Here is a 27,816-nt window from a genome sequence, read left to right on the forward strand (position 1 = left end):
TGGACCTGTCCTTTGATATTTCTTTGTTTGTTTCTTATTGATTGGGAAAAAAAAAAAAAAAAAAAAAAAAGGATCCCACATCCCAGCTGAAGCCATGTGGCATTTAGGGTCTCTGGGGAATGCATGTGAGGAGCCCAGTGGAGGGACCAGCAAGGAGCAGCTGCTCCAAGGAGGTCCCTGTCCCACCTGATTGTGGTGGAGTAGGGCTGCACGGAGCTGGAGGTATCACAGGGGCTCCTAGGACAGTCACTTGCCTGGAGCTCAGTGACCTGCTGAGCTGTGCACCTGAAATTGGTTGAATCTGGATCTTAGTGGAGGCTCTGGGTACCTGCTTCTGTTTCTTTGGTGGTGTTTAGGCTGATCATGAGACTGAGCTGTGCATCCCTGAGCTGTGCTGCACTCCTTAGTTTCTTTCCATGACTTTCTGGCCAGCCCCTAAGACACAGGATGAATGAAGCAAATAATGCTTCAGAGGTTTCAGAGATGGAAGACTGCCTTCTTTAAGCTGATGGCATAGCTGCACTGGTATAGGTGATGCAAAGCTTAGCTGGGCTTTCTCCCCACTTCTACATATCCTTTGGGATTTTTTCCAAAGCCCCATCAAGGCTTCAGATCCCCCTCCTGAACCTCCACCCTGCGTCTCAGCACTCCCCCTCTGCTCAGGCTGTTTTTATAATCACCCCACTGCACGGGGCAAAACTTTTCACTTTTTTTTTTTTTTTTTTTTTTTTTTTTTCACAGCAAGGAGTGCTAAGAACAGAGGGTTGTTCCTCAGCCTGGGTGGAGCTAACACTTTTTTTTTTTTTTTCTGCCTCAAGGGTGCTTCCTTTCAAAGAAAGTCACTCAGTCAGCTCTCAGAGCTTCTCACGGATGCACTGTGCGCCTCCGCATCACATCAGAGGTGGAGGGCCTCAAAAGAAAAGCTTAGAGGGAGAGACGAGGAAGGATGGAGGGAAGGAGAGCCCCAGCATCTTAGTTTCCCAGCATGACAAGTTCTTGCTTTTCCTCCTTTGAAACTTTTCCAGGTTAGTCCCTCTATTATCCTCCCAGTCTGGTTGTTCCAAAGGAGGTGATATGGTGAATATAACTTTTGTTGGCAACTTTTTGGTTTCTTCTCTTATTGCCTGGGTTTAATTGCAAAGAACAGGCAGATCTGTAGCAGCCAAGGAAGGAGGCGAAACATTAGATTTCTTCTAGGGCTTTGTCAGAAGGGCTGCTCTCAAATCTGGTCTTGGCTTTTGGCATATACGTTTATGGATCTAAGTTTAAAAACCTGGTTGCAAGTTCTGTTGTTGCTTCCCATTGCTGAGGCTGGGGTTTGTATGAGTGGAGTGTTGTTCTTTGCCTAAGCTTTGAAAAAGGGATTCTTGAAATAGAAAAAGAAGAGAAAGTCAATACAGTGGTATGAACACCCAAAACCTGTATGCATGGAAGTGTTTATAGGACTAGCCAGGACCTTGGTCCTTTTATCACAGGTATGTGCAGCTTACAAATGCATGAACAGTTCCTTTGCAGGGTTACTCACGTGCCATCTGCTAACGCTCACACAGAAATGTTCATGGGATCATGTTCTTGCTGAACACCAGACAGCAGTCTGTGAGATCCTACAAGCTCATCTGGAGTTTCTGTTCTGCTGCATTGTTTTCTGTTTGCCTGTATTGCATCCTAACCAGAGCATCTGACTCCTGCTTGTAGGCCTGGCTAGAAGGAAAGCAGTGACAATTGCAGAGTGCTTCCTGTATCATTGCTTGTTTGTGTTCATTTTGTGATTTATTAGGCCAGGTTTTTAATTTGTCGTCATCTACCAGAAGAACGTCACCTACGTCACATCCAGCAGAAGAGACAGCATTTATTAACTATGATGTGTGAAGAACAAACCAGGATTGATTTTTAATTTACGCACAGCTGTCTTAGGAGCAGATAATTCCTCTGGTTTGTCTGGTACCTTGCAGCAACACCACTGCTTTGAGGCAGCTTGCTGGGGCAGAGTTGTGCCATCCCACTTGGGGATATTTTTAGTTCCACCTGTGTGTAAAAATACTTTCCTGTGTTTGGTCTTTCGGGGCAGAAGTGCTGAATGGAAGAAGTATGTGGTGGTATAGGATGTATTCAGGATGAGATGAAAGGAAAATGGTGCAGCTTTCACAAAGCTGTACCTTGTCTCTCTCACCCTGTCAGCGTGGTGCCGTGTGGTGCGGATGTAGGGTTCAGTTATCTCTAAAATGAATTTCTTGATATTCATCTGAGCCGTAAAGAGCCCTGAGATTTACAGGTGATAAACTCTATGTAGCATTTTCATGGGTTTTGTGAATGGTCATTGCCTTACTGACCTATTTTGGGATGCTTCTCAGTAGTGAGCTGCCTCAATTTTTATATCTTTAGATTTGTTTGACTCTTGTTCAAAAGACAAGCATCCCCTTTTCGTTATCACTGTCAAGTACAAATGCCCTGCTTATCTCCAATAGATGCAACAATAGTCAGAGCATATGCATAGGAAATACCAGCCTTAAAAGACAAATATTTCAGATCGATAAATAACGGAGAACAGGGACGTTGTTAATCTTGTGACCATCTGAGCAAAGTACTCAGTGTGATTATGTTCGTCTCGTGACTCCTGTTTTATCTTCATCAGGGAAGTGCAGGGGGTCGTAATGCTATGCCCAGTTTAAGGCATCCTCACCCTGCCAGTTCCACAGGGAGAGAAGGGCTGCTGGATACAGCTCATCATGTCAATCCTTCATGCTGCACCCTCTGAAATGCATTTCCTGCATGACCAAGTGTTTTGCCCTACAAGCGTTTGACTCACACCATCGCTAAGCTGTTCAGGACCTGAGCTGTGTGTCAGTCTGGACCTGGCTGTAAAACAGCAGTAAAACTTTCATGCTTTGCACAAAGATTAGAGAGAAAGTAGCCCTGAACTGCCTGGGAGGTTATGTAAGCAAAGAGGGGCCTCCGCCACCAGAACAGTGTGAAAAACCTCAGCATATCTACAAAACCAGGCCATGAACTTCACTGAGCAGTGTCACTGGGGCTGTGTGTAGACCTCAGATGAAACAGAACAGAAAAGTTCAATCTGCCCTGTTCTGCCCAAGGCCAGGGAACTTTTACCCTTCCATCAGGAGATGACTCCACTTCTTCAGGAGCTCTTTTGCTATCTATTTCTGGAGAAAACGTATCTTTCAATGCATAATTTTTTGATTTGTATCTCATCAGGAATGCCTGATGAATACCCAAGATTAGAAAAAGAAGAAGCCCTGCATGGTTGTGAACTAGAAAACAGAAAGCACAACTGTGTCAGATTTTTCACGAGAAATATGTATTTTAGCAAACTGTTGCTACGTTGAAATAATCTCCTAGCATAAACAAGGCAGCTACAATGATGAAAAAATTCACACAGTTTTCATTCAGGGTTGCCAGACAGTAAAGAGTTAAAGGAAAGAAGCTAATGTGACATCAAAGAGAGGTGCCTATAGGAGATGGTTGAAACATCAGTGTGTAAAGGCATTCAAAGACAGCAATAACAACACTTCTCTACTTAGCACATCATAATTATCAGCAAACATGACAGTAGAAGGACTCCGTAACTACTACAGATCTGATCAGGAGATGAGGATGAAATAGTGCAGGAAGAAAGCATTAGAAAAGATCATCGTAGTCAGTTTAAAATATACGTAGGAGCAAAGGTACATTATAGCAGTGGTAGCAAAACCATTATACATATGGAAGTAGAAATCATGAGTGAAGTTAGTGGAAGGAAAAAGGAAGCTTCAGGGTTACAGACTGGGTTGGTTTTAATGGACAAGAGAAACAAATAGTAGTAATAAAAATGTTTTTCTTTCCAATGCACAGAAAAAAATATATATATATTTTTTTGGTTCTTTAGTGGAAATATTTTGGTCCAGAAAAAAAAAAAAAACTGTTTGGATTCTGAATGCTGTTATTTTGTGACACAGGAATTTAGTTAGGGATGGTGTGCACTCCTCTGTTCAGCTGGTCTCCTGGATGCATTGTGACCTCTGTTATGTGGTGTAGAAAGATGCTGGCCCTGTCCCAGCACCCCTGGAAATAGTGCTCATGGAAGATGTGATCCTCTGGATGAACCTGTCTGGCAGAAAGAAGGAGAATATGCGGGAACTGTATCTATAGTTTCAGCCATGAGGCTGGTTGAATCAAAACATCTGATTTTGTACATGTTAACTTTTCTTCAGAAAATACTTCCTTTTTCTTTAGTTGAAAAAGTGGTTCTGTATCAAAAAAATTGACGGAATTTTCTGTGACAATGAAAACCACTGCCTCACCACCAGTTGTCTATGGAGAGTTTTATTATTTAAAAGGAAAAGGGTTGAAAAGGTCATTCGAGGTGCTGGGGGTAACATGGGAAAAGATGTGAGCCCGCCTGCAGAAGTAGATCACTGAGGGGTGGAGATAGGGTAAACCTCAGACCCAACACAACAGCGATCTGGGACTGGAAAATCCCTGTATAGACAGACTAAGAAGGAGATGGTTGTGAGATGGGCGGAAGATACTTAGGTTTATGGTGAGTGGTGATTTGGGGGCTGGAGGTGGCTAATAGGTTTCTCCCTGTTGCCAAAAGGTGAAGGTTTAAGCTTCTGAGTCACGTATTTAGGTCTAGCATACAATAGGGAAGCACTCTTCAGATTCCTCAGCTCTTTCCTTGGCTTCATTAGCATCATTCCCTGGCATGAGGATTGATACCTACACACCTTACTGGAATGGCTAAGACTAAAGCACTCCTGTTCCTTGCTCCTTTTAAAAAAAGAAAGAGATATCTCAGTCCATCCTAGGCCCATTTTATGGAGGTAACTGCATCCTCTTAGGTGATATCCATGACAAAGGACCTTTTTACTCATTACTTTTTTACGGAAAGGAGGCCTTGTAGCCCCAGTACCAGAGCACAGCCATTCAGACTCTGGAGCAATGCAAGCATTCCTTTTCCTCAAACGCCCAATTTGTAGGCAACATGGAGCCATCGTTTACTTTCAGAGTGCTCTCTAGAGATAGATATTAATTTAGTAGACTCAAATGTTCATCTTATATTGTCCAAAGCAAGTCCCAGTCCCAAAATAAAGCTCTTAACACGTGTCTACAGCAACACTGCTCCTTGCTGGCATATCTTTGGTGTTAAGCAAAAGATTGGACCTGCTGCCCATCCTTTCCTGCTGGGCCACTAGATGAGGGCAAACATGTCCAGTTCTTTATTACGTCTGGATTTATTGACAATGCTAATAAAATATGAAGTTTGAGCACTATGCTCCAGTCAGTGAGAACATGTATGTGTTAATGTGGTCCCTGGTTGTGGTCTGCTTGAGTAGCACTCTGGAAGGTCTGCTTTAAGTCACAGTGTACAGAGGAGGCATCTTGGTCCACTCAGTGCAGGACATAGGTGCCCCTGCACTGCTAATCCCAATGGTATCAGCTTCACTTCACATGCTCAGACTGTCCAGTTTGGGTTCAGTGGGGCCTTAATGACCTTGAATGGCCAGGCTTATCACAGAATTTCTAGGTTGGAAGAGACCTCAAGATCATCGAGTCCAACCTCTGACCTAACACTAGCAGTCCCCACTAAACCATATCCCTAAGCTCTACATCTAAACGTCTTTTATGGTACATGTGCCAGTCAGGACAGAAAAAAAGATATGCCCTTGCTCTCAGGAAAGGTTGTAGCCAGAAAGGGATAATGAAACTGATGAACTGCCATTGTGTGGTAAGTTTAGGACCTCAGCAGGGAAAGTAAGAACAAATGTTTCTTCCTGGTCATCAGCATGGGTCTGTTCCTCACGGCTCTGTCTGGGCCAGATGTTGTAGTCTAAAGCATGGCCCTAAAAAGTCATCTATGGGGATAGGGCTGTGGACGGAATACTCTGTTTGCTTCCGTGAGGCATTTGAAAGATCCAATAAAACAGTATAACACGCAACTCTTAATCTAAGCTGTAGCTCTAAGTCAAATACAAACACTTTTTTCTGTCGTCACATGTAGATATCTCATTCCAGAGCAGACACCCACCCAGGCCAGGAAGTGTAATTCCCCTCCTACGTGTCACCATACCAGATGTTTTCTGGAAACAAACAAACAGAAAATAAGCACAGCCCATCCCAGAGAGTGTAAGTGCTGTTGCACCACTACAAATGCACACATTAGCTGGGAGCATGGATTTAAGGCAGTTCATCTCAGGGGGGCATGGATCAAGAGCGATATATTTTCAAAGCAGACTGGTTGTAGGGCTTTTGTTAACTAGTTGTTTTGTGGAGCTATTCTCATGTTTTGTGGGAGGAGAACCCCTCTAAAAAAATGTATCCATAGCTTTGGACTGACAGTAAGGTTTTTTTTGGTTTGGTAATGTATACTTTGTCCATGTTGCCAATTAATGCAGCAGCTCAATGCTTCAGACCAAATTCTGTCCTCAGCACTGAACAGACAGCAGCAGTAGCCTCACTGTGTGCTGAATGTGTGCATCTGAGAGGACAAATTTAGCCTGTAATCTAAATAAACTGCCCAAGTGTGTGGCTTTAATACTATTTTTAAGAGAGAGAGAGAGAGAGAGATGCTAGTGGCAGTAGAATTATTTGCAAATACAGAAGTGTAAGTAACTTTCTGAAGCCTGCAGACTTGTTGCAGATTTTCTTTAGCACAAGTGAAGCAGTAATACAGCTTAGTCTTCTAGTGATCCCATGACTTTATGAAGTAGCAGACAATCTTCAGGGATACCCAAGGACACTGCAGCCAGAGACAAGATGGCTGTCACAATAATGAGGAGGCCAAGCTTTAAAGTCCGCTAGTGCCAAAGTTCCCTGGGAACCTCACTCCAGACTTTTGTGAGCATTTTGGGAGTAGAAACATAACTTCTATATTGTTTCAAAAGTAAAATTAATGTTTAATTTTTCACTTGCATTCAAGCCTTTTCAGGAGGTTTTTGATGTGGTCATTTGAATTTTCTGTGGAGTTTCTATATGTTGGTGAGCATGTAACACAAGTCAGGAATAGTTGGAGTGGGAGAAGAATCCATCTGAGTGAAAGCGGAGGCATTTTGGACTTGATATGTTGAGAACAGAAGGAACAGCTGAGGCTTACAGACATTTGTTGTCTTGTGAATGGGATTTAGGCAAGGTTGTACCCTACTTATCCATGGAAACCAGAGAGACTAATAGTGATGAGGGAGTCACCATTATTTCTCTTGAAGCACTGTACACCCACTAAGAGCTGAATTTAGCCAGGTTTTCCCCTCCCACTGTTGCTTTCTGCAACAGAGCAGTGACAGTTGCTATTTATGTTCTGATTTATAACGTGGGTAAAACAGTAAAGAACATGCATCCCCCAGCTTCCGTTTTCAGCTCTCCTGTCCCCTCCTTCCCTTCCTACAAGGGGAGGGTGTTTATCAAGGCAACCGTAGCCATTGTCACTAAAACTTTTGAGTAAATTATTTCCAATATACAAGGTATCTGAAAAACAACCCGCTTTCTCCATGTCCCCCCCTGCAAAGCAAGGTGATGCTCTGTAATGTGTTTTCTAGCAAGACTTGAAAGGATGGTGCATGTACCAAATCTCATCGTTAGAAAACTGAGTTACACAGTTTAGCTCAGTTTTTCCAGTTTCTAGTTTCTAGCAGTGTCCTTTTCATTATTTATAGACAAGATTCAAAACCCATAGAAAGTTAAACAAAGATTTCAGTGAGTTTTGTTTCAGACTACTGCACTTAGGCGAAGCTGTAGGCCAGCATCATGTCCTCGGTTTGTTCATTTCTATTTGGAAAATATGTGTTAATTCATTTGGGTCTGCATGCAGACAAACACCCCTAAGATGATCCTTGATTTTTTTAATTGCTGACTGGTGAGACACACAGCTGGGAGCCACCTGCTTATGTCTCCAAAGCCACAGACAAACTTCTCCACCTGAAGTAGCTGCCTGGTCTCTGTCTGCTGTGGGGTGAAGGGCATTCAAGGCTGGCAGACGTTTTGCCCCTATTAGACAGACACGTTGGGAAGAGAGGAATTGAAAACCCAGGAGTCCTCTTTCTTTCTGTTGTTCATGAAGGAAGCCTGGGAGGACTAGTCCATAAGCAGATTCATAAGCAGTAGATAGTAGTGTGAAGTTAAGTGTCAGGAATCCCAGACATATACAATCATACAATAACCTGAGTTGGAAGGAACTCACAAGGATCACTGAGTCCAATTGGCTCCACACAGGACCATCCCAAAACCAAACCCTATGTCTTAGAGCATTGTCCAAATGCTTCTTGAACACCAGCAGGCTCGGTGCCATGACCACATCCCTGGGCAGCCTGTCCCAGTTCCTGATCACCTCTGGGTGCAGAACCTTTCCCTAACCCCCAGCCTAACCCTCCCCTGTCCCAGCTCCATGCCGTTCCCTCGGGTCCTGTTGCTGTCCCCAGAGAGCAGAGCTCAGCGCCTGCCCCTCCGCTCCCCTCCTGAGAGAGCTGCAGACTGCCATGAGGCCTCCCCTCGGCCTGCTCTGCTCGGGGCTGAACACACCAAGGTTCCTCAGCTGCTCCTCACACATCTTGCCCTCTCGACCCTTCATCACTTTTGTAGACTTCATTTGGACACATTCTAATACTTTTATGTCCTTCTTGCAATGTGGCAACCAAAACCACACACAGTGCTCAACCAGTGTAGAGAAGAGCAGGACAGTCACTCCCCTTGCCCAGCTGGCCATGCCGTGCCTGAGGCACTCCAGGCTGCAGTTGGCCGCCCTGGCTGCCATGATGCTCTGTTGATTCATATTCAACTTGGTGTCAACCACAGCCCCCAGATCCCTCTGTGGGGCTGCTCTCCAGCCTCTCATCCCCCAGTCTGTACGCATAGCCAGCGTTGTTCCATCCCAGGTGCAGAATCTGGCACTTGCTTTTGTTAAAATTCATGTGGCTGGTGATTGCCCAGCCCTCTAATTTGTCAAGATCTCTCTGCAAGGCCTCCCTGTCCTCGAGGGTGTTAACAGCTCTTCCCAATTTAGTGTCATTTGCAAACTTACTTATACATTCTAGTATAACAAAAGTTGCAAACTTACTTATACTTTCTAGTCCTACACCCAAGTCATTTTTGAAAGCATTGAATAGGACTCACCCTAAAACAGAGCCCTGAGAAACCCCACTCGTGATTGTTTTATGGTAGGGGCAAAGAGGAGAGGCAAGGGGACCTCCAGTGTGTCAGGGTCATAAATGGACACGTATTTATGTGGAAGAAGTGACCATAGGCTAGTGCCTGGGGACCATTGGCCCTCTTTGGCAGAGGACCCCACTAGTAGAAGCAACACCAGCTGCAATTTCATCTACACTTGGGCGTATTTTTTCTAATGACACAGGGAAAGACATGGTGGATGATCAGTGAGCAGAGGGCAGTGACATGATAGAGGAGCAGGACAAAGAGTTGGCTGAATGTTCTTTAGACCATGGTACTTATCCGAGCCTCAGAGATTACGAAAGGAGTAATACCTAAAGGTGTAATACCTGAGGTTCTTGCTAAAATTTCAGTGATACGGTCAGCCTCTTCATGGTGTAGCTCCCAGTTGCACAACACCTCTGAAAACTCTGGTTCTGCAGTTATACATTAGACATCAGCTTTGCTTTCACCTCAGAAACAGGAATTATTTTACCTTTGGGACTGTGGTGAGGAAAGGTCATAACTGATTACAGCTTTTGTATTCTCTTTTTGTCAACCTTGGAGCAAAACACCTCCATGATTTCTTTGGTCAGACCTTTCTTTTCTGATCATAGTAAAAGGTATCTCATTTGACTTCAAGAAACAATTGCTTGTTCTGTCTTTGCAGTCACTGCTGTAGCTGTAACACATACCATTTTACAGAGGTGACATGTCTTTGTTCTGGATTTTGTGAACGTATCAGGGGTACTTCTGTACTGCCCTTGCATAGCCATTGTCAAGATGCAATACACTAAAAAGGAAAAAAACTAAAATAAAAGAGAGAGAGAGAGAAAGAAAAGAGAGAAAAAGAAAAAAAAAAAAAAAAAAAAAAAAAGGATCCTCAGCACTTTGGTCTAAAATAAATGTTGATTGAGATTTATATTGCTTTCTTCCACGCACTGTGCCTCCCATATCCCCCCAGTCAGGGAGCTAACTGAGGGCAGAAGCACAGATATAAACTGGTGGAGAAATGACCTCTCAGAGTTGGTGTGAGCTAAATGTTAAGTGAGGTGAAAAGACACAGAGAGAAAGAGATGGAAAGTCTCTCAAGAACCCTCATGAGTCTCTGATGCTGAGGAAAGGACACCAAACTGTAAGTGTGAAGAGGGCTTTCAGCCCAGCTGGAGCCAGAGCTACTATGTTTAAATAGAAATGTAGTCTTAAACTGAGCTCTTGTATGACTGCAGAAGAGGGAATAATGTGTTTTATGAGTTTCTTTATGAAGGTGTCTGGTGTCCAGAGCCATTTGGAGTAGGAAAGGCACAGAGGTTGATCTTACTCTTGTGTCGACAAGAGAGGGCATGAGTGTGGCATCTACAGAAAGAGTCCTGAGACTGATGGAAATTAAAAACTCATAGGGGGTGATTTTGGTGAAACCTTTGTGGCAAAGATTAATGGAGCAGAGAATGAAGGCAGAAACTGCAGGTCTGCCAGGTTATATCATGCAAAGGTATTCTGCTTTTAAGGTATTTAGCAGAGTAAACTTTAAATGCAAGGGTGTGGAAAAATCTGAATTATTTGAAATATCCACAGTGGTGCTCATTTTAAAGTGTGAGCTGGGCCAGGTGCTCATGGGAGTAAAGCCCAAGTTGTTGGTGTGCCTAAAATGTAGAGATTTGGCAACCAGGCATTTTCTTGTGATTCTTGTCCACTGAACCTGACAGAACATGTCCAGTGCTGGAGAGAAGCAGGGAGAAAACACTAATTTGCTTTAAAATAATAGAGCAATCTGTAGAGAAAACAGGGACAATCCTAGATCAAAATTAATTTTCTAAAATGTTTCTGAAGTCTTTTTTGTCACACATGGGTAAGGTGTGGTTATTTAACATGGATTTCAGTTACAATCTGAGGATCCTCTGTGACAAATTTGGCCACGTTTTTGAGGAATATGTGGTAACACTAAGCACACAAGCTTCGTTCCTGACAGATGGCTAGACAGATACGTCAAGGATGATGTAGACTATAGTCTGCCAGGAGGCAGAGGGATGAGAAAAATGCTCTTTCCCAGCCCAATATTTCCATGATTCTAGGTCCAAATACCTTTAGCAGATTTCCAGATTAAATAAATACATGAAATACCTCTACTGCTGAACAAGGTTGAACACAGGCATGAAATTCTGCCTGCAAAAGGAAGGATGTTAATATGTTCCATTATGGCCTCGCCCTTTCCTCTGGACTTATTTTATTTTATTATAAGGGAAAGAAAGTGAAAAAAAAAAGAAGTGCAGATTGGATGGAAGGTCAGAACATTACTGGCAATTCTGGTACATGATGGTAAAGTATTTCAGGAAAACGCCACTTGTGTCATTTAAAAACACACACAAATAATACACAGCAAGAGCTCTGTTAACCAGTATCAAAATCTTAGAAGAAATACAGGAACTGCTGGGCTAACGAACGAGAGAGCAAAGGAAAGGCGATAGTTACATAGGAAAGGAGATAGCTACATCTCGGTTCAATATATTTTATTTTCCTCATTACACCAGATAGCTCTTTGAAAGTGTTTTGTGTGCAGTGTTTGAAAAGCTAGGCACTGTCATTTCAAGTTTGGCCTGTGTTTGTTAGAAGACAGATAAAGCCTGAAAGAAAATTCAGTACTAAAAATTATAAATAAATAAAATGGGGATAGTTATTTTTTAAATGTTTCTTTGGTGTTTGTGTGGCTTAAATGTTGCAGAAATGAAGCGATGCAGGAAATTAAACTAGCCAGAGCTCTCTAGGAAAATAAGAAAGTAAAACCAGTAAGTTGCTTTTAAAAATCTGGGCCCAAAAGCAAAACCAAACAAACAAAAAGAAAAACCACACACACAAAAGAAAGCATATACAAAAGAGAGTCATCTGAACAATTGTGCTTCTTTCAGATAGGACAGGTAAGGGTGCAAGTTTGCTTTGTTTCAGGAGCATATATGACAAACATCTGCTAAAGGTGGGGTTAAAAGGGTTCAGACCTCGTTTCAGTGATGGAAAGCTATTCCCAACAGAGGTTTGGCTTTCTCTTTTTGGTGGGTCTGCTCTGCTCCTCTTTCTAGTTTACAGAAATAACAAGGGATTTAGCTTTTAAAATCTTGCCTCGAGAGAGAAAGAGAAATTCAGAGTCTCCTGGAAAACAAAAGGTGTATTTGAAAGAGACTGTCCTTCTGATGGGAGAATTTGGCTCTTTTATATAAGAAAATTAAGAAGTGTGGAGGAGCATTGCTCCGGACCCTCTTTCCATTTTTAGCTTGCCTCTCAGAGCGGATGGCTTTGGCCCCAGCCAAGCAGAAAGAGTAGGGTCCCCACCCAGTTGTATTTCACTGTTCTTTCAGGCTATCACAACTGTTAGGCATGAATGCACCTGCTCCCAGATCAAGCCCAAAGGTCTGTGCCCTCTACACTAGACACCAGAAGTAGGTCTTGTCTGACGTTGGACTTTTTTGGGGTAGATGTAGTCATACTGGCTAGCAGGAAAATAGTGATTACAGGATGGCATTGACCTAACTTGTTTTAAATGTCTTCTTCAGGAGGGCATGAAGCATGCCCTACAAGTACGTATATATCTTGAATGGGTAATCATAGAATGAGATAGGAGCTGGGGTGATGAGCTCTTCAGTTATTTGCATATATTCATGTGGATCCAGCAGCAGAGTGGCCACAGTTTCCCAGTCTCTTTATCCCTACCAACACGCAGTTGCTGCATGCTTTCCCACATCAACATTTCTGCTTCATGCAGTCCCCCATGGCTGCACAGCTGCAGGATCAGTCAGATCAAGAAACAGATACAGCTGCAAACTCAATTGAAGAGTAAGGAAAAGAAGAAGGGCTGCTTTTAGAGAAACCTGTTCCCTGGTCCCATACCGTACACCAACAGCTGACACAGTGCTGGAAGAGGTTTGAGAACCTGCACTGTGAGATGGGGTGGAAGGCTGAACAGTATCCTTGCACATAGCCTGCATTTAGGTATGCTGAAAGCAATTGTCAAATGGTAACATAAGGATAACAAAGCACAAACTTCCTGTTTTTAAGACCCACCCAGGCAAGTATCTGCTTCAAGGGTAGTAGATCCCGTTTTAGAGTCCATGGATGTATGCAATAAGCACTGGTACTACCAGCATACTCTTTTCTGTGGGATGAAATACCAACCTCACACAACTGTAAATCTGTTCACCTGCTTAAACTCCACCTTAGCTAAATAACTCGTAAGAAAATACATCTAAAGCTCCTGTCTTGTCTTGTGCACAACGAATGCAACAGGAAGAAACCACGTGAATTCAGCAAGTCCAAACAGCTTTGTTTTAAGGCTATATGTAGGAGACCATGACCAGTTAGCAATGCACTCAGCTTGCCCTAAACACAGCATCGCAAGATGGTTCGCAGACATTTAAAGGGAAATCCCCCATTCACATGCCTGCTGTGGGGGCCCCACAAAAGTCTGGAAGCCTGACTTTCACGTGCCAGAAGAAATGCTTTGCCTGGCTCTGCCAGCCATGGGGAAGCGTTCGCATGGTGAGCATCACCTGTGAGTTGAAATCAAGTCATTCCAAAAAGTTTTGGGAGGCTCTTTAGTTGGATGGAGGCTGGTACAGTACCAATTCCATCAGACATGGCAGTTGGTCCTGCCTTTCCTCGTCCACTCCTTCTACTGCCTTTGTGAGCCTGGCTGCAAATTGGGTAGCTACTATGGGAGAGCAGGAAAATTTAACAGCTCTATAAATTTCCCTTCCTTTCTTCATCCTCCCCTGATCCAGAACCATTGTAAAAGCAAAGTGTGAGAAACACTGAGCATAACCCGGAGGGTGTCTGAACTTCCTCCTTTACAAACAGGCTGTTTTGATCTCCACTGAAATAACAGGAGGTACGGGCAGACAAAATGAAAGTCACTCAAGGGAGTTACTCATACTGCATGGGCTATAGAAGCACAGAATCACAGAATACCCTGTGTTAGAAGGGACCCACAACTGAGTCCAACTCCTGGCTCCACACAGGACCACCCAAAATCAGACCCTGTGTCTTAGAGTGTTGTCCAAAACCCTCTTGAACTCCAGCAGGCTCGGAGCCATGACCACATCCCTGGGCAGCCTGTCCCAGCGCCCGAGCGCCTCTGGGTGCCAGAACCTTTCCCTAATCCTCAGCCTGATCCTCCCCCGTCTCAGCTCCGTGTTGTTCCCTTGGGTCTGTACGTATAGCAGGGTTGCCCTGTCCCAGGTGCAGAATCTGGATTTTGCTTTTGTTAAACTTCACATGGCTTCTGATTGCCAAGCTTTCTAATTCATTAAGATCTCTCTGCAAGGCCTCCCTGTCCTCGAGGGTGTCAACAGCTCCTCCTATGAAAGTTTTGAAGAGAGCAATGGTTATGGGATATCCAGAGTCAGGGGGCAGAGGCAGGGACGCTAGCCATCACTGTTGGCATCCAGTATCACTCTAGCGGAACTTCCTTGAAATCTGCAAGAAGACCTTGATGTGTGTTGAGTTATGCTGATATGCAGGTCTCCATCGTCCACACAAAGTGATCTTTGCAGGGTCAGGATCTTGCTTTTTGGTTAGCAGATGTCTGTCAGGAGGTGGAGACAAGTTCATAGCCTTCAGCTGCAACTCCTGGCTCCTTTGCCTCTTGGTGATACTGATTCTTGGATAGTGAATTAATTCTGCATGCACAGCTTTGCCTAAAAAAAAAAAAAAAAAAAAAAAAAAAAGGAAAGAGCTGAAATTATTCCCTCTGACTTCTAGAAAATGAGAGTTTGATGACATTAGGAAAACAGCATCTCAAATCCAGAAATATTTCCACTCTCCTCTCAGTTAACTCTCTAAATTGCCATCTTTCCTGCATCACGCATGCATCCATTTTCATTCAGCGTAGCACAGGAGCATCAATCCCACTAAAGGCAGCCGTCTTCAATGCAGTTCTGCTGACTTGGATCAGAAGCTCAGTTCTTCCACTCTCTTTAACCACAATTGATTAAGGATATTAAGGAGTTTATTACTTCTTAATATCATGTGAGAAGTGTTTCCATATGTTGCATTATTCTCCAGAGTGGGCAAAACTCCCTTGTGCTGATGATGCGAGGTGCAGCATTGATGAACCCCAAGTAAGTTTCATTGGGTAGTTTATTGGAAGAGAGGTTGCAGGTGGCCCTTTATAAAAAGATGTATTTCATCCTTAATTTTCAGATACCTTACAGTATCTTTTCCACTGGGAAATTAAGCAGACACTCTCCATATCCATTGCAGCTGCTTCTAGTGTTAAATTAAACTGCTGCTATTACAGTGAGCCATTGCTGGAGCTGAGTGTGTTGTTCCTTAATTGTTTATGGCTGTGGATTTGAGCCAAGTAGCAGTTCTGCAGTGGCAAACACTGGAGAGATGACCTGGAAAACAGATGTTTGGGCCAAAGCCAAGGTGGTTTCAGGAAAGACAGTGAGAGAGAAGCAGGAAGCCAGTTATCTGTCTGATTTATTGGACAGGGTGAAGAAATTCACTACAGGGCGGAGTGCTGACACAAAGCTGCTACAACACAAAACTCTGATTCTAGACAGTTTTTACAAGGTTTATATGGGCAGCTATTGGTTTTCTAGTGCGAGCACTAGGTGAGCCAAACCTACATGCTTTCATGGTGGCTGCAGAACATTTTGTGTGATAGAGTGGTGTATGTGAGGTCCCAGCACAAGTCTTTCAGATTTGATACAATGCAATGGCTTTTTTGAAAGCTGTACTGGCTTTAGGAACCTGATCAAAAACAGTTGGAGCAGTGACATTAGTATTTCACAAGACAAGGTGTTTTCTCAATCTTATCTGTGTTGCAACTCCATTGACTTCATGGAAATATGATGAATACCAGGCTCAAACTCTGCTTCCAGAGACATTTTGATTTGCTTTTCCTTTTTTCTTTAGACTAAGTAGGCTTCTCATATTTTGAAAAAAATGAAATGTCTAAATAATTACAGAAGGGGAACAGAATGATATATATCTAATATATGTAATATATATATTATATATATATATAGTGTTTATATTATTATATGCATAAATACATACATTTATAAATATTTTAATTCCTGTTAGAGAGATTTTTCCCTACCTAATTTGATCAGATTTCTCTGCTTCTGTCAGTACAGACAAAAATTTGAGCCTTTGTGCCATGGACCATTCATAATCCTTTCACTGTACCAGTGAGCAGTGCCATAAATGCCCCTCTCCACAAAGCTAACCATGCTTAAATATCTAAATACAAGTGGTTTTCCAGAGCAAGTTCTTCAGAAACTTGGCTAATGTCTGTCTGCAATCCCCTTCAAAGAGATGCTGCCGTCACCCTGAGAAGAACATGACCGTATGAATCTCTGACATCCAGCCTCAAACGGAGCTTTGCCTTACCCAATTTTTTTCTTCTCTTTTCAAGTACATTACCAAAGAGAGTATCTGAGTCCCTGCTATTTTGCTGCAAACTCAGTCCGTTTTTTAGTTAATTTAACTCAGGAGCTCAAATGGGAAGTAGAGTCTTCCTATGTTGCTCATTGCATGGATTGGCCTTACTTAAGGCAATAAATTGAGGGAATCTCCTGCAAAACGTTGCCTACTGAAATTTCTGTAAGAATATAGTTGCAGTTTACTGCACAGGCCACCTGTTTGCAACAGTCTCAGAAAGCATGGCAGTGTGATTGCTCAGCACCTGTGAACATTCAGGCCAGAATAGCTGGCAGTTCAGTCCCAGTGCTAACTGTAGCCTTTTCTCTTCATTTTATAACAGGAAGCAGAAGATCTCACAATATCCAAGAGGCAAGTGAAACAACTACCTGCTGAGACCTGGCCATGTGCTAACAGAAAGTTGTTCTGACTTTTACTGTCACACTAGACTTTTGCACAAAAAAGGGCTGATGGAAACTCATCACTCCACACTGCTGGGTAAGAGGGGAGAAACTCAGTCAAAGGATTATGTCTTGGTTTCTCCAGTTTTCCTCTCTCTTTGATGGTCCTGTCTCCTGTTTCTTTGAACGGAGAGTCCAAGTTTTAAAGTCGGACTGGCCAGAGGAGCTCTTATCCTCATTCCTTCACCTGAGAAAATCCTTTCCATGTTGTCCACAACTGTGATGACCAGAGAAGCCCCTCCAGCCAAAGACTGAGCTTGTATATCAGGAAATACCATTTACAGGTAAGAAAATGTCATTCCCAGCAATGAACGTGGATCATCTGACATGTGAAGCTAGAGAAGCTGTCTTTAGGATTGAGCATTATATGTGTAAAAGGGAAGAAAGGCTTGTGGTGCATCCTACCCCACATGTCATTTGACTTTTTGCTTTTGTAGTTGAACAATTTATTTGACTGTTAACAGCTGGTGGTAGGACTCATGCATTCAGCTATGGTGGTCCAAGACACAGACATCTACAGATGAGTTCAAAGTGCCTCTTGCTCCCTGTCGACTAGAGGGGGAGCCAAGAATAACAAGCTCAGGAGTTTAAACAAAAGTTGTTTGGTAAATGCCAGTCCTTGGGTCCAGATGGCACAAAGATGGGCACCAACTACAGCGGTTAATAATTGCTGGCTTCACTAAATCTTCTCACTAGGAGCTCTGAAAGAGCCTGCAAAGAAGACGAACCCACAGGCTTTGTTGTGTTTCCTGGCATCTTGCTTTTATGTGTTTCTGTTTTCAGCTGCTTAGAATTATCCTGAGATCCTTTTTTTTTTTTTTTCTCCACCCCTACACAGTGTGGTTCATACGAGCTGAATTTTCTCTTTATAGCTTCACTGATGAATGTGGGTCAGCACCCAGTCAGTTGGATGCCTGAGATCATTTCCATGCTGCATATAAATAGTGTGCAGTTATTTCACGGTTTCATGTTCAGCTTGCAGTCTTCCAACAGCCTTGTATTACCGAAACCCTTTCTATTCTCATAGCATTGAGCTTCGTGAATGCGTGACTCAACATCAATTACAGCAGAGGTTGTCCCAGCCAAGAAATTCCTGATTTGGCTCCTATGTATTGTTGTTCTCATTTCTGACAGCTGGTGTCGAGTCACTAGTCCTCAGAGCTGCTACTGCAGGTCCTTCCAGCCTTGCGATGAGTTCAGCTATGTGGTTAAGCTGACAGCTAAGTTACATTACCTTGTGCACATTAAGCAGTGCTTGGTCAGTCCATCATTTCGCTAGGCAGTGGAGGAAGTCAGAGAGTCTCCAGCTGGATGGATAACTAACGGCTGGCATACCCCTGTCCGGTGGAGATAAGAAGCTGGTTAAAACCAAGGGAATTTTTAGACTCTTCCCAAATATCGCCTGTCTTTTGTTTGACACAGGACTTGTCATGTCTCCCTTTCTGCGTATTGGTTTATCCAACTATGACAGTGGCCCTTACCTGCCATCCCAGGGGGAGGTGATTAATCCTTACTGTGCTGTGATGGTTAAAGAAGCCGTGGAGTCAGGTAAGTGGGGAGGCGTTAAACGTGCATGTGAACTTTTTTAGAAATGTGTGAGTTTTACTTTGCCATTGCTGGTGCATAGGAAGCATGTGGTAAATCCTTATAAGGGTTTGTGAAGTGCTTTTCAAGTCTAAACAACATGCAAGTTTGGGTTCAGAACTGCCTGCAAAAAGTCTGATTTGAAGATGAAGCTTAACAAAGTCTCTTTCTTCGGTGTGAGGTTATTATCAACTGAATTACAGGTCCCAGCATATGACACAGCTGACGAGCTGAGCTATATTCAGTTTCACTTTTATATGAGCAGTTGCTATTTTGTCAGCTGGGGCTCTAGACAGATAAAGTCTGGGTGTCCTAGAAATATCCTGGAAGGGCTGTCCTTGTTTATCACATTTTTTGAGGAACATACAGGTCCAGTAACTTCCAGCCTAAACAAACAAACAAACAAAACAAACAAACAAACAAAAAATAAAAATAAATGAATAAATAAAACCTCTCAAACATCCCCAGGCTTTGTAGAGGGAGTTAATTTCCCCACATAACTGCTGTACTGTGTGATATGTTTGGAGGTGAAACTGTCTGTTAAGCTGTTTTTTGTTGTTTCTTTTTTTTTTTTTTTCTGTGTCTGGATATATGGATTGTTGTACACTTTTCCTAACTGAACAGAAATGATGAATCCTCATTGGGAAAACACTTCGTATATGTCTTATGCATGAAAATAGTCTCAGTGAGAGGATGAAAAGTTTTTCAGTTCTGCTTTTCAACAGTCATTGAGATCAAGACCTTCAATGTTAGGAAATTTCTCATATTGGCTGTTATTTATCTTAAATCTTGGACAAATTCCTAACTCAACTGTTGCAATTCTTTTAAAGATGAATTTGACTCGGAAATCCCTTTTTATGCCTTGAACCCCCCACTACCACCCCCCACCCCCACTCCCAAATCAAACCTTCAGGGGATGTCAAAGTAGTTTTAAAAAAAGAAATTTTAGAATTTTAAAATAATTTGGTATTTCACTGTTTGTTTTGTTGTTTGTTTGGTTGGTTGTTTTTGTTTGTTTGTTTGTTTGTTTTTTGTGGTGGTAGTAGTGTTTTTCTTGTTGTTTTATTTTTAAAGAGTCATCATTTATCACACTGAACTTCAGCTTTGTTTAAATTACACTTTCAATGATTCTGAAAGATGTGGTGATTGGTAAAGTCAGAAGGAAAGAAAATGTTGCATGACAAGATATCGCTAAGATTTCACTTTTCACTGAAAATGTGACTTATTTCAGCTCTATGCTGTGCTTGGTTGTTTGCTTTAATGAGACCTTTGAAAGAGCCATAACTCAAACTGAAGCCTCTGTCAGTTCAAAAGTGAATAAAATCAATTTGGGCAGAACAAACCTATATTTATTCATCTTACACAGAGCTGAAATTGTTTTCTGGCACCTAACAAACAAAAATGTACTAACTAGTGGCTATAATTTCTGTGTTTTGGAGAACCTTTAATAATAATAATAATAGTAAATAATAATAATAATACCCTAACAATGAGAAATGAAAAAATGTGTTTGGAAGAACATTTTTTCCATTAGTGAGGATCAAATACAGAAAACAAAATGACATGTTTCTGTTAGGTGGGGTGTAATTGCAGTTTTCTGACGGTTACATATTGAAACAGCCAGAGGAACTCTTCTCTAGTGAATTTGGTCTCTGGTCCTCATCATGTGCGTGATAGCAGCAGGAACCTCACAAGACTGATTCATCGTAGACTCTTGGGGAATCACCCTTGGAAGACGTTGCTCTTAGACACCCTCTGTCAGTAATTGTGTCAATGTCTAACCGCACCTAAAGGTGATTAAGCCAAGGTGGTAGGATACATCTCCCCTATTTCCAGCCTTCTACAAGGATATTGGTATCTGAGCAAGTTGGCCACCCTTGAATTACAGCCCAGGGGATCAAGCAGAGAAGGTGGATTCATCTCATCTTAAGGAAGACACCTAGAATAGGTCTTATGAATTATACCCTAGAAAAGCCCCGTGCTCTCCGCTGACTCTGAGGGTAGTTTAGACAATCTGCTCAGAGGTACGTGCCTGATATTCAGTGAGATGAGCCTAGTGCTAAATGCCAGAAATGATCTCAACATGACCATCCACAAGTTTTGTGCTCAAACAGCCTCAGAGAAGGCAAAAGGCAAAGAGGATCACAGGACGAATGTTAGCTGAGAGTATCTGAAATAGCTGCATTCTGGTTTGTGATTTTTGTTCACTATTTACTCTCCAATTCCCAGTTTTCACAGAGCACTTGTAGTGATGAAATTCAAAATATTTTTATTGTGATGCCTCATTATGCAAATTTTGGCTGAATTGGCATGTCCAGGAAACAGAAATGTGTCTGCTGCAAAGGCTTTAAGAGATACAAACAACCCTGACTGCCAGACTTGTGCTCTGTCTAATGCATGCCAAGTATTTCTTCAGATCAAATGATTGCTATACAACAGTAAGAGCTGAATCCATGATAGATCCAATCCCAATTTTCTGCATTTTTTTTTTCTGGAATTATTTTGGTAGATGTGTCTACTGTGGCTTTTGCAAAGACCTTCTATGGACTGGATATATTATGTGTAGCACTAGGAAAGTAAGGGTATTGGTATTTGTTTGTTTGTTTGTTTGTTTGCAAAGGGACAAGTGATAGATGATGAGTATGTTAGGTTCCCAAAAAAAGGAGTTTGATTCATTTTGTGTTTATGCCAAAAGTTGCCTCATGTGCACCAGCAGTTATAATTAAGTCACGGGGGCAGAGGACACAAGGTCTGGGAGTAATGCCCGTCATCTGTGGACACAAGGATGTCACAAAAAAGGGCACCCTAAAGAATTTCAGAAGCCCAAGAAGGATCTTAGACTGCCTCTTATATATTTTTGCCACCTACTTATGTCATAAAAAAAGATCTTGGTAATTTGTGATATAATCTTTAAAAAAAAAAAAAAACCTACACATAGCTAGATACGTTATAGCAATTTATTTCTGATTACAAACCATTCCAGAGATCATAGGCACCTCTGAGGTGTAAAAATATCTGTCCTTTAAAAATGGCTTCTGCCTTCCCAAGCCACCTGGCCTGGTGCCATTTTGACACCTGTCTTGGTGACATTTACTTCGTGAAAGATCCTGCTCCGTGCTTGAACTCAGCAGGCCTGCAGGAGAAGTGCTTCCAGCTACAGTGGGAGCTGCTCCCCAGGAAAGACAGATGCTATTTCATTATTCAGGAGCCAAGGGTTAGACTAATCCTTGGCAGGACTCCACAGACGTCAGTGGGGATGCACTGGGGATGCGTGTCTGATCCCGTGCACTGGCCAGTTCATTCACATTCTAGGGTTTGTTTGTTTGAGCTGTACATTTTGGAGTGTGATGCTAGCCAAAGCACTTGTTTTTCAAATAGTGTGTTTCACATCCTTGGAGTAGTTTGTTGAGGTGGCAAGGGAATAATGTTCCTTACTGAGATTTCCGTCCTCTGTTGCACTTTTTCTGCCTTATTTTGGTTGCTTTCATTGAAACAGTGGCTTAAATATATATTTGCAAGTTTGATGGGAATGAGTTATGCCTCTGAACAATGATATTTGACTGCTTAAATCTTCATACATGAAAAGCCAGCCCCACTTAACTGATGAAGATTGATTCACCTTTGACTGAGGTGCTCTAAAATTAGAGGAAACTGAGTTTTAACCTAAGATTTAACTGCACAAGTATTTGCCATACCAGAAAGTGATTTTCTGTTGTGGGAGTGACCTCTGCTTAGCTTTGCAATGCAAGCCAATGCTGATGGTCAGAGCATCCTGCAGCTCCAATCAAGTTTATGTGGCATAAAACTGTTCCATGAGAGGCAAGTGCTGGGCTGTGGAGTGAAATTTCAGCAAGTTGGTATTGATTGTAGGATTGTCCATAAATCCTTGACAAGTTGCTTTCTCAAATTATAATTATCTAGTGGTGGTGGGACATTTTTGTTATGGTCTCACAGCTCTGATATTTGTTTTATCCCCAATAAATGTTCTCTCATGTCCTGAGAAGAATGTTGCACAAATTTAATCCATCCTGTAGGTGCGGTGCAAGCCTCAAAAATCCCTGAGTTCCTCCCTGGGGAAATCAAAGCTGATTAGAGGAAAGAAACCTAAATTAGTTCTCCCATGAAGGGAAAGGCAGATAAAGATTTCCTCCACCACATGTCATGTTCCAGGCTATCGGCTGCATGTGCTTTTCCAGCTGGTGGGGTAAGGGAAAGGGCTGGGACTGTTGGAAACAGGAGCAGGGTCTTGAGGAGACAGGAGTCACAGCTCTACTGCTCACACAACTGTTTTTTATTCTCTTGTTCCATCTGCTTTGACATTTGATAGACTGAAAGTTTGCAGAGGGTAACTGTGAAGTAGAATTTTCCTTAATTTCCAAGCCTTTTACAGGGTATAAAACTGGCCATGTGAAATGAAGCAAGCTGGCTGAGAAGCTTTTAATTTGACATATCGAAGTAAAGAGATGACTGCCAGCTAATGCTAGGGCTCAGAGACACCTTACATCATTTTAAGATGTGTCTGTTGTGAAGGAAGAGGAACGAGTGCATGAAGAGGTGCAAGAAAGGTCTGCTAGGTCAACCTTGCTGTGGATATGGTTGCAGGTTTGCAAGAGCGTTATTTATTTTTAACAGACCTGAGGTAGCTGAGAAGTAACATCAGACTCGCCATACACAGCAGCTGAGCCTAATCACAAAGTGCATCCAGATTTTGGGGGCATTGAAGCAAACCCTTTCATTTCGCATTGCAGTGGGACAGATGACACATGTAACTGGTTATCTGTGATGGGACACATGTAATTAGATGTGGGTATCTTACTGTGTCAGAATCTACATTTGAGATCTACTTAATAAAATTAATGTAATCAGGGTTGGAAATTGTGTTTCTCTAAAGTAGATGCCTATATTTGGTCAAATAAATGCACCCTAACTCCACTGATGTATATGTACTAAATTCCTTTCACTATCTCTGAAGGCAGCCGATATTCAAATAGATCAGATATTGACTTGCACATTGTAGACACCTAAAGTTAAGTGAGATGAATCCTTTCCCAGCTTTAACTTCACACAGTAACTTCTTAAGACACTCTAACATCATCCATTACATACCTTCCCCAGAGAGAGACCTTAAAGTGTGTAAATAACACAAATCTGTCTCAGGGACTGTAGAGTGGCTGCCTTAATGCAGATGAGAAGAAAATCTAGCTAATCCAAACCATTTCTTGTTGACAGAAAATGGCCAAGTGTACGTGCAGAAGAAGCCCACCATGTACCCACCGTGGAACAGCACTTTTGATGCTCACATCAACAACGGCAGGGTCATGCACATCGTCGTCAAGGACAAAAGTGCCGAAATGGTCTCAGAGACCACAGTGGAACTCAAGGTGCTGGCAGAGAGGTGTAAAAAGAGCAATGGGAAGACAGAAATATGGGTGAGCTTCATTATCTCCTCTTGCAGCATGTGATGGGAAGCTGAGGAATAATGTTTTGAGTCTGCTTGGTTTTATCTTGAAGGAAAGATCTCCATGCATATCACAAAAAAAGGGAGCACAGCAAGTTTGTATTACCCGCTGCTGTTATATTGAAACATATGCTCTCTATTAGCAAAGATTCTGGTTCATGTGAGCTGTGCCCATGTATTAATTTTTGTTTAAGGAATCCACTGGGGACAAATGGTAATTTAAGTGGCTAAATGTGAATTATTTTATGTGCTCTAGGGAAACAGCTTTAAAAATTTAATCTAATATCAAGTAACTGATTCACAGCTACCTGACATCAGAATTATGCCAGAGGAACTCCTTTAAAATCACTGGAGTTACAGTGGAGTAAATTTGAAATATCAGTCTTCATAAGGATGCTAAATGTAAGGTTGTATTCCCTGACAGTCCAAGCAAGAAAGCTGCTGATAACAGTCTTTAACATGTAGTATTCAGGAGCAATGTCATGAATAACTAAAAAGGGGAAAGGCATTTTGAGAGAAAATGATTTCCTGGAATTGTTTTGTTTTTCTTTCCCGTTATCAAGTTAAGCTACTTGAGTTAAGCAGCAAGTGGAAATGTCAAAAAGGCCTTGGCTTCTTAAAAGACTTAAGGGCATGATTTGGTAAAGAATTGCACTTTTAACACAACACTTGGAAGGAATGAAGATACTTAGGGTTGAAATTGAAAACTGGAAGGCCTTGCTCAGCATCACTCCAACTCTAACCCAAGACTTCGAAGGTTTGGGAGTCTGTAGTGTGGTGAAGAGGAAAGGGGGGATGTAGGCAGAGTACTGCTTGTTCGTAGGAAGAGTAACTAATCTGAGATTAAATAAAGCAGGGAGACAATAGTCCTGTTTTTTTCCCAGCCTGGGAGCATCTCCTAAGGTCTTCACTCACTCCCAGATACAAGTTATGACCTAAGGAGGCTGGTCCCAGATATCCTATCCACCAAAGATTAGGATGGGAATGAAAAATGTTTTTCTCACTTTTCTGTACAATGTCATTGCTTCACCCAAAACGTAGAGAGGTAGTCTAGCTCAGACTGTGCTGGAGATGGGTGGGGAAGACACTGCTGTAGTTTTCAGCCTGAAGAAATCCTTGAATTGTTACTTCCTATACAAGTGGACCCAGATTTTAAAAAGGCACATATGGATGAAGGTTTGGATAGGTGGCTCCAGTAGGAAGACCTAAAAAAAATACCTGAGAAATTTTGTACTATCACTCACATTGACTAATGAAAGTTAGAATTGCAGGTGCAAGTTTCTAAAGATTTCAGAGATTTCAGTGTTCTTTTAGCACCTGTCTGAAGTTGGCTGGATTTTTAGAATACTTCCCCCTTGTAAAATCCTCTGGGAATGACAAGTTTTCTCTATAGACATGCTGGTCCTGACCTGCTGTTTAATAACTTGCTTATAATTTCTGTTTTAGTCACTTTTATCTGTTCAGTCATGCAGCTCTGAGATTTTGATAAAAGCTGATCAATCTACAGTTGCTGCCCACTCACCATATACCCCCACATCAGTATGAAAACTCAACTATTAGTATTCGTTGACATTCATCAGTTCCCACTGGGAAATTGAGGTAGCTTGAGCCATCTGAAATGATAGTTGTTTCTTTGAACGTCTGTTTAACGATTGCACTTTTCTTTTTCTTGTTTCTTTTTCTTTCTTTTTTTTTTTTTTTTTTTTTCCACTTATCACAACCAGCTAGAACTGAAACCTCAAGGGCGAATGCTGATGAATGCAAGATACTTCCTGGAAATCAGTGGCAAGTGAATTTATTTGCTAATTGATAGATGTAATTTCTGGTTACGTGGGGCAGATGTGGTGTCTTCACTGAAAGCAGAGCATACTTTATTACTGATTTATTCATAGGAACTATCATAATGTTTTGAAATGAACACCACAGAAAAGCAATTACTATCGCATGGTGGGGATGAAGACTGACTGCTCATCTGTAATTTGTAAGGCAAATTTTTGGTTGTTTTGTCATTGAAACAGTACGTTCTTCTGATTATACAAAGTAAGATGGAATAGATGCATAAGGAGCCCACTCCCTCTGAAATTATTGCACGTGTATGTATGCATACAACATGTACCATGGTGTGCATGATAGTGCGGCCATAAAGGATGGGTTATGTTTTACAGCTGACAACACCTAAATACACGTGAGTTGCGTGCCTAAGAATAAGAGCAATCTAGGCAAAACAGGAAAAGAACCTAGAGAGTGATTCATCTGATCAGACGCAGGTGCCTGCTGCATGGTGAGCTGAGTCATTTGCTAGGCTCCATTGCCTGCACCAGCTGGACCTCCAGGGACATAGCACTGGCTTAGTCACCCTGCACAGGACACACCTTTGTTTAGGTGTCTTCACTGAGAACTCGATCTCATCTGCTGAGCTCAATGTCCATGGGAAATGTATTTGCTTTGTTGAAAGAAATGGGTTGCAATCAAAATGGTCAGTCATGATCTCCTGTCTTTGATGCCAACGTTTTTGCAGTCTTTCAAGGATGTGGGGTGAAGCTATAGGTTGTAGATATCTACAAGGACCTTTCATTTCCAGAATCACAGAAGTACTGAAAGCATCTAATAGAATGTGTATACCAGTATTCTCCTCATCCATTCCCAACTTTAAAATAGAATAGATTCTTGTTGCCTCCTTTCGTGTTATAAAGCATCGGAGAGTCCAAAGCATAGAAAATGCAAGTTGCATTTGTATTACAAATAGCAGGATCATCATCAGATCAGTCAGGGGGGCAGTTTCCACAGAATATCTAAGTAATTTGCTGTGTAATGCATGACTAAATCAAGACAGAAATTGAGAGTTAGATATTGTGTGCATATCAAGATTTGTAGACATGAGCGTGTACCTAAGTGCACATGCATATATGCATGAATAGCCAGAGTTGGTGTGTTTTCTGTTCTAAAAAGTTTAAATGAGAACTCTGAACAATGACATGAACACAGGAAACAGCAAAGCAACTGTTGGCATGGAAAAATAACAACAACAACAAGAATATCATAAGAACATACATAAATGTTTACTCACAACCATAGACACGCACACATGAAAGATTCAGTTAAATGCCCACATTTCAATATCTATTTATCTATCCATCTATCTATACGCATGTATGTGCATTTATAAATAGATATTCTTATGTAATTTATCTTTTTTATTGTTCTTCAGTGTTATATAAAGTTCAAATGTAATATTTAGCTGCAAATTACCTCTCCTTGGGAAATTTCTGGTCTATATTTCAAAATAGCATTATGAATATTCAGGGGAGCTTAAAATCCTCAGTTTGAAGTCATTTTAGTGTCCCTGTAGGAATGGTAGATAAAAAAAATCCAAACAAGCCTTGTGCGGATTTCAGAAAGCAGGATTTCCTTAAAATATTCATTCCCATGAGTGAATCATCAGCTTCAGTCAGTTAGTTTTTTTGGCAACTGCATTTTCTCAAGGTGCCTGACCAGGACAGTGTACCCTAACAAATCTTCTGCTTCCTTTCAGATGCAAAGGACCTAGCTGACTGTGAGACCGAAGGCTTTTTCTCCTTGCATCAGCGCAGGGGAGCCATCAAACAGGCCAAAATCCATAATGTCAAGTGTCACGAGTTCACAGCCACCTTCTTTCCACAACCTACCTTCTGCTCCGTCTGTCATGAGTTTGTCTGGTAAATGAAAATAGATCTGTGCACGTTTTCCCCTTTCAACTTGAAGGAGCAGCTCTGCTTCTTTAGTGAA

The 27,816-nt window shown here is 41.9% G+C and overlaps 1 protein-coding gene across 1 annotated transcript in view; it reads left to right on the forward strand.

The window, feature by feature from the left end:
• The first annotated feature begins 841 nt into the window (after nt 1-841).
• PRKCQ (protein kinase C theta) overlaps nt 842-27,816 on the forward strand; it is a 58,538-nt gene continuing 31,563 nt past the window's right edge. Inside the window, exons 1-6 of the mRNA XM_084497690.1 lie at nt 842-1,025; nt 16,892-17,293; nt 18,432-18,557; nt 23,823-24,022; nt 25,776-25,836; nt 27,584-27,746. Of these exons, the coding sequence (XP_084353816.1) occupies nt 18,440-18,557; nt 23,823-24,022; nt 25,776-25,836; nt 27,584-27,746 (542 nt within the window). The 5' untranslated portion in view covers nt 842-1,025; nt 16,892-17,293; nt 18,432-18,439. The remainder of the gene's footprint in view (nt 1,026-16,891; nt 17,294-18,431; nt 18,558-23,822; nt 24,023-25,775; nt 25,837-27,583; nt 27,747-27,816) is intronic.

The sequence above is a fragment of the Aythya ferina genome, assembly GCF_964211825.1.
Source record: "Aythya ferina genome assembly, chromosome: 1".
In the NCBI taxonomy this organism is placed as follows: Eukaryota; Metazoa; Chordata; class Aves; order Anseriformes; family Anatidae; genus Aythya; species Aythya ferina.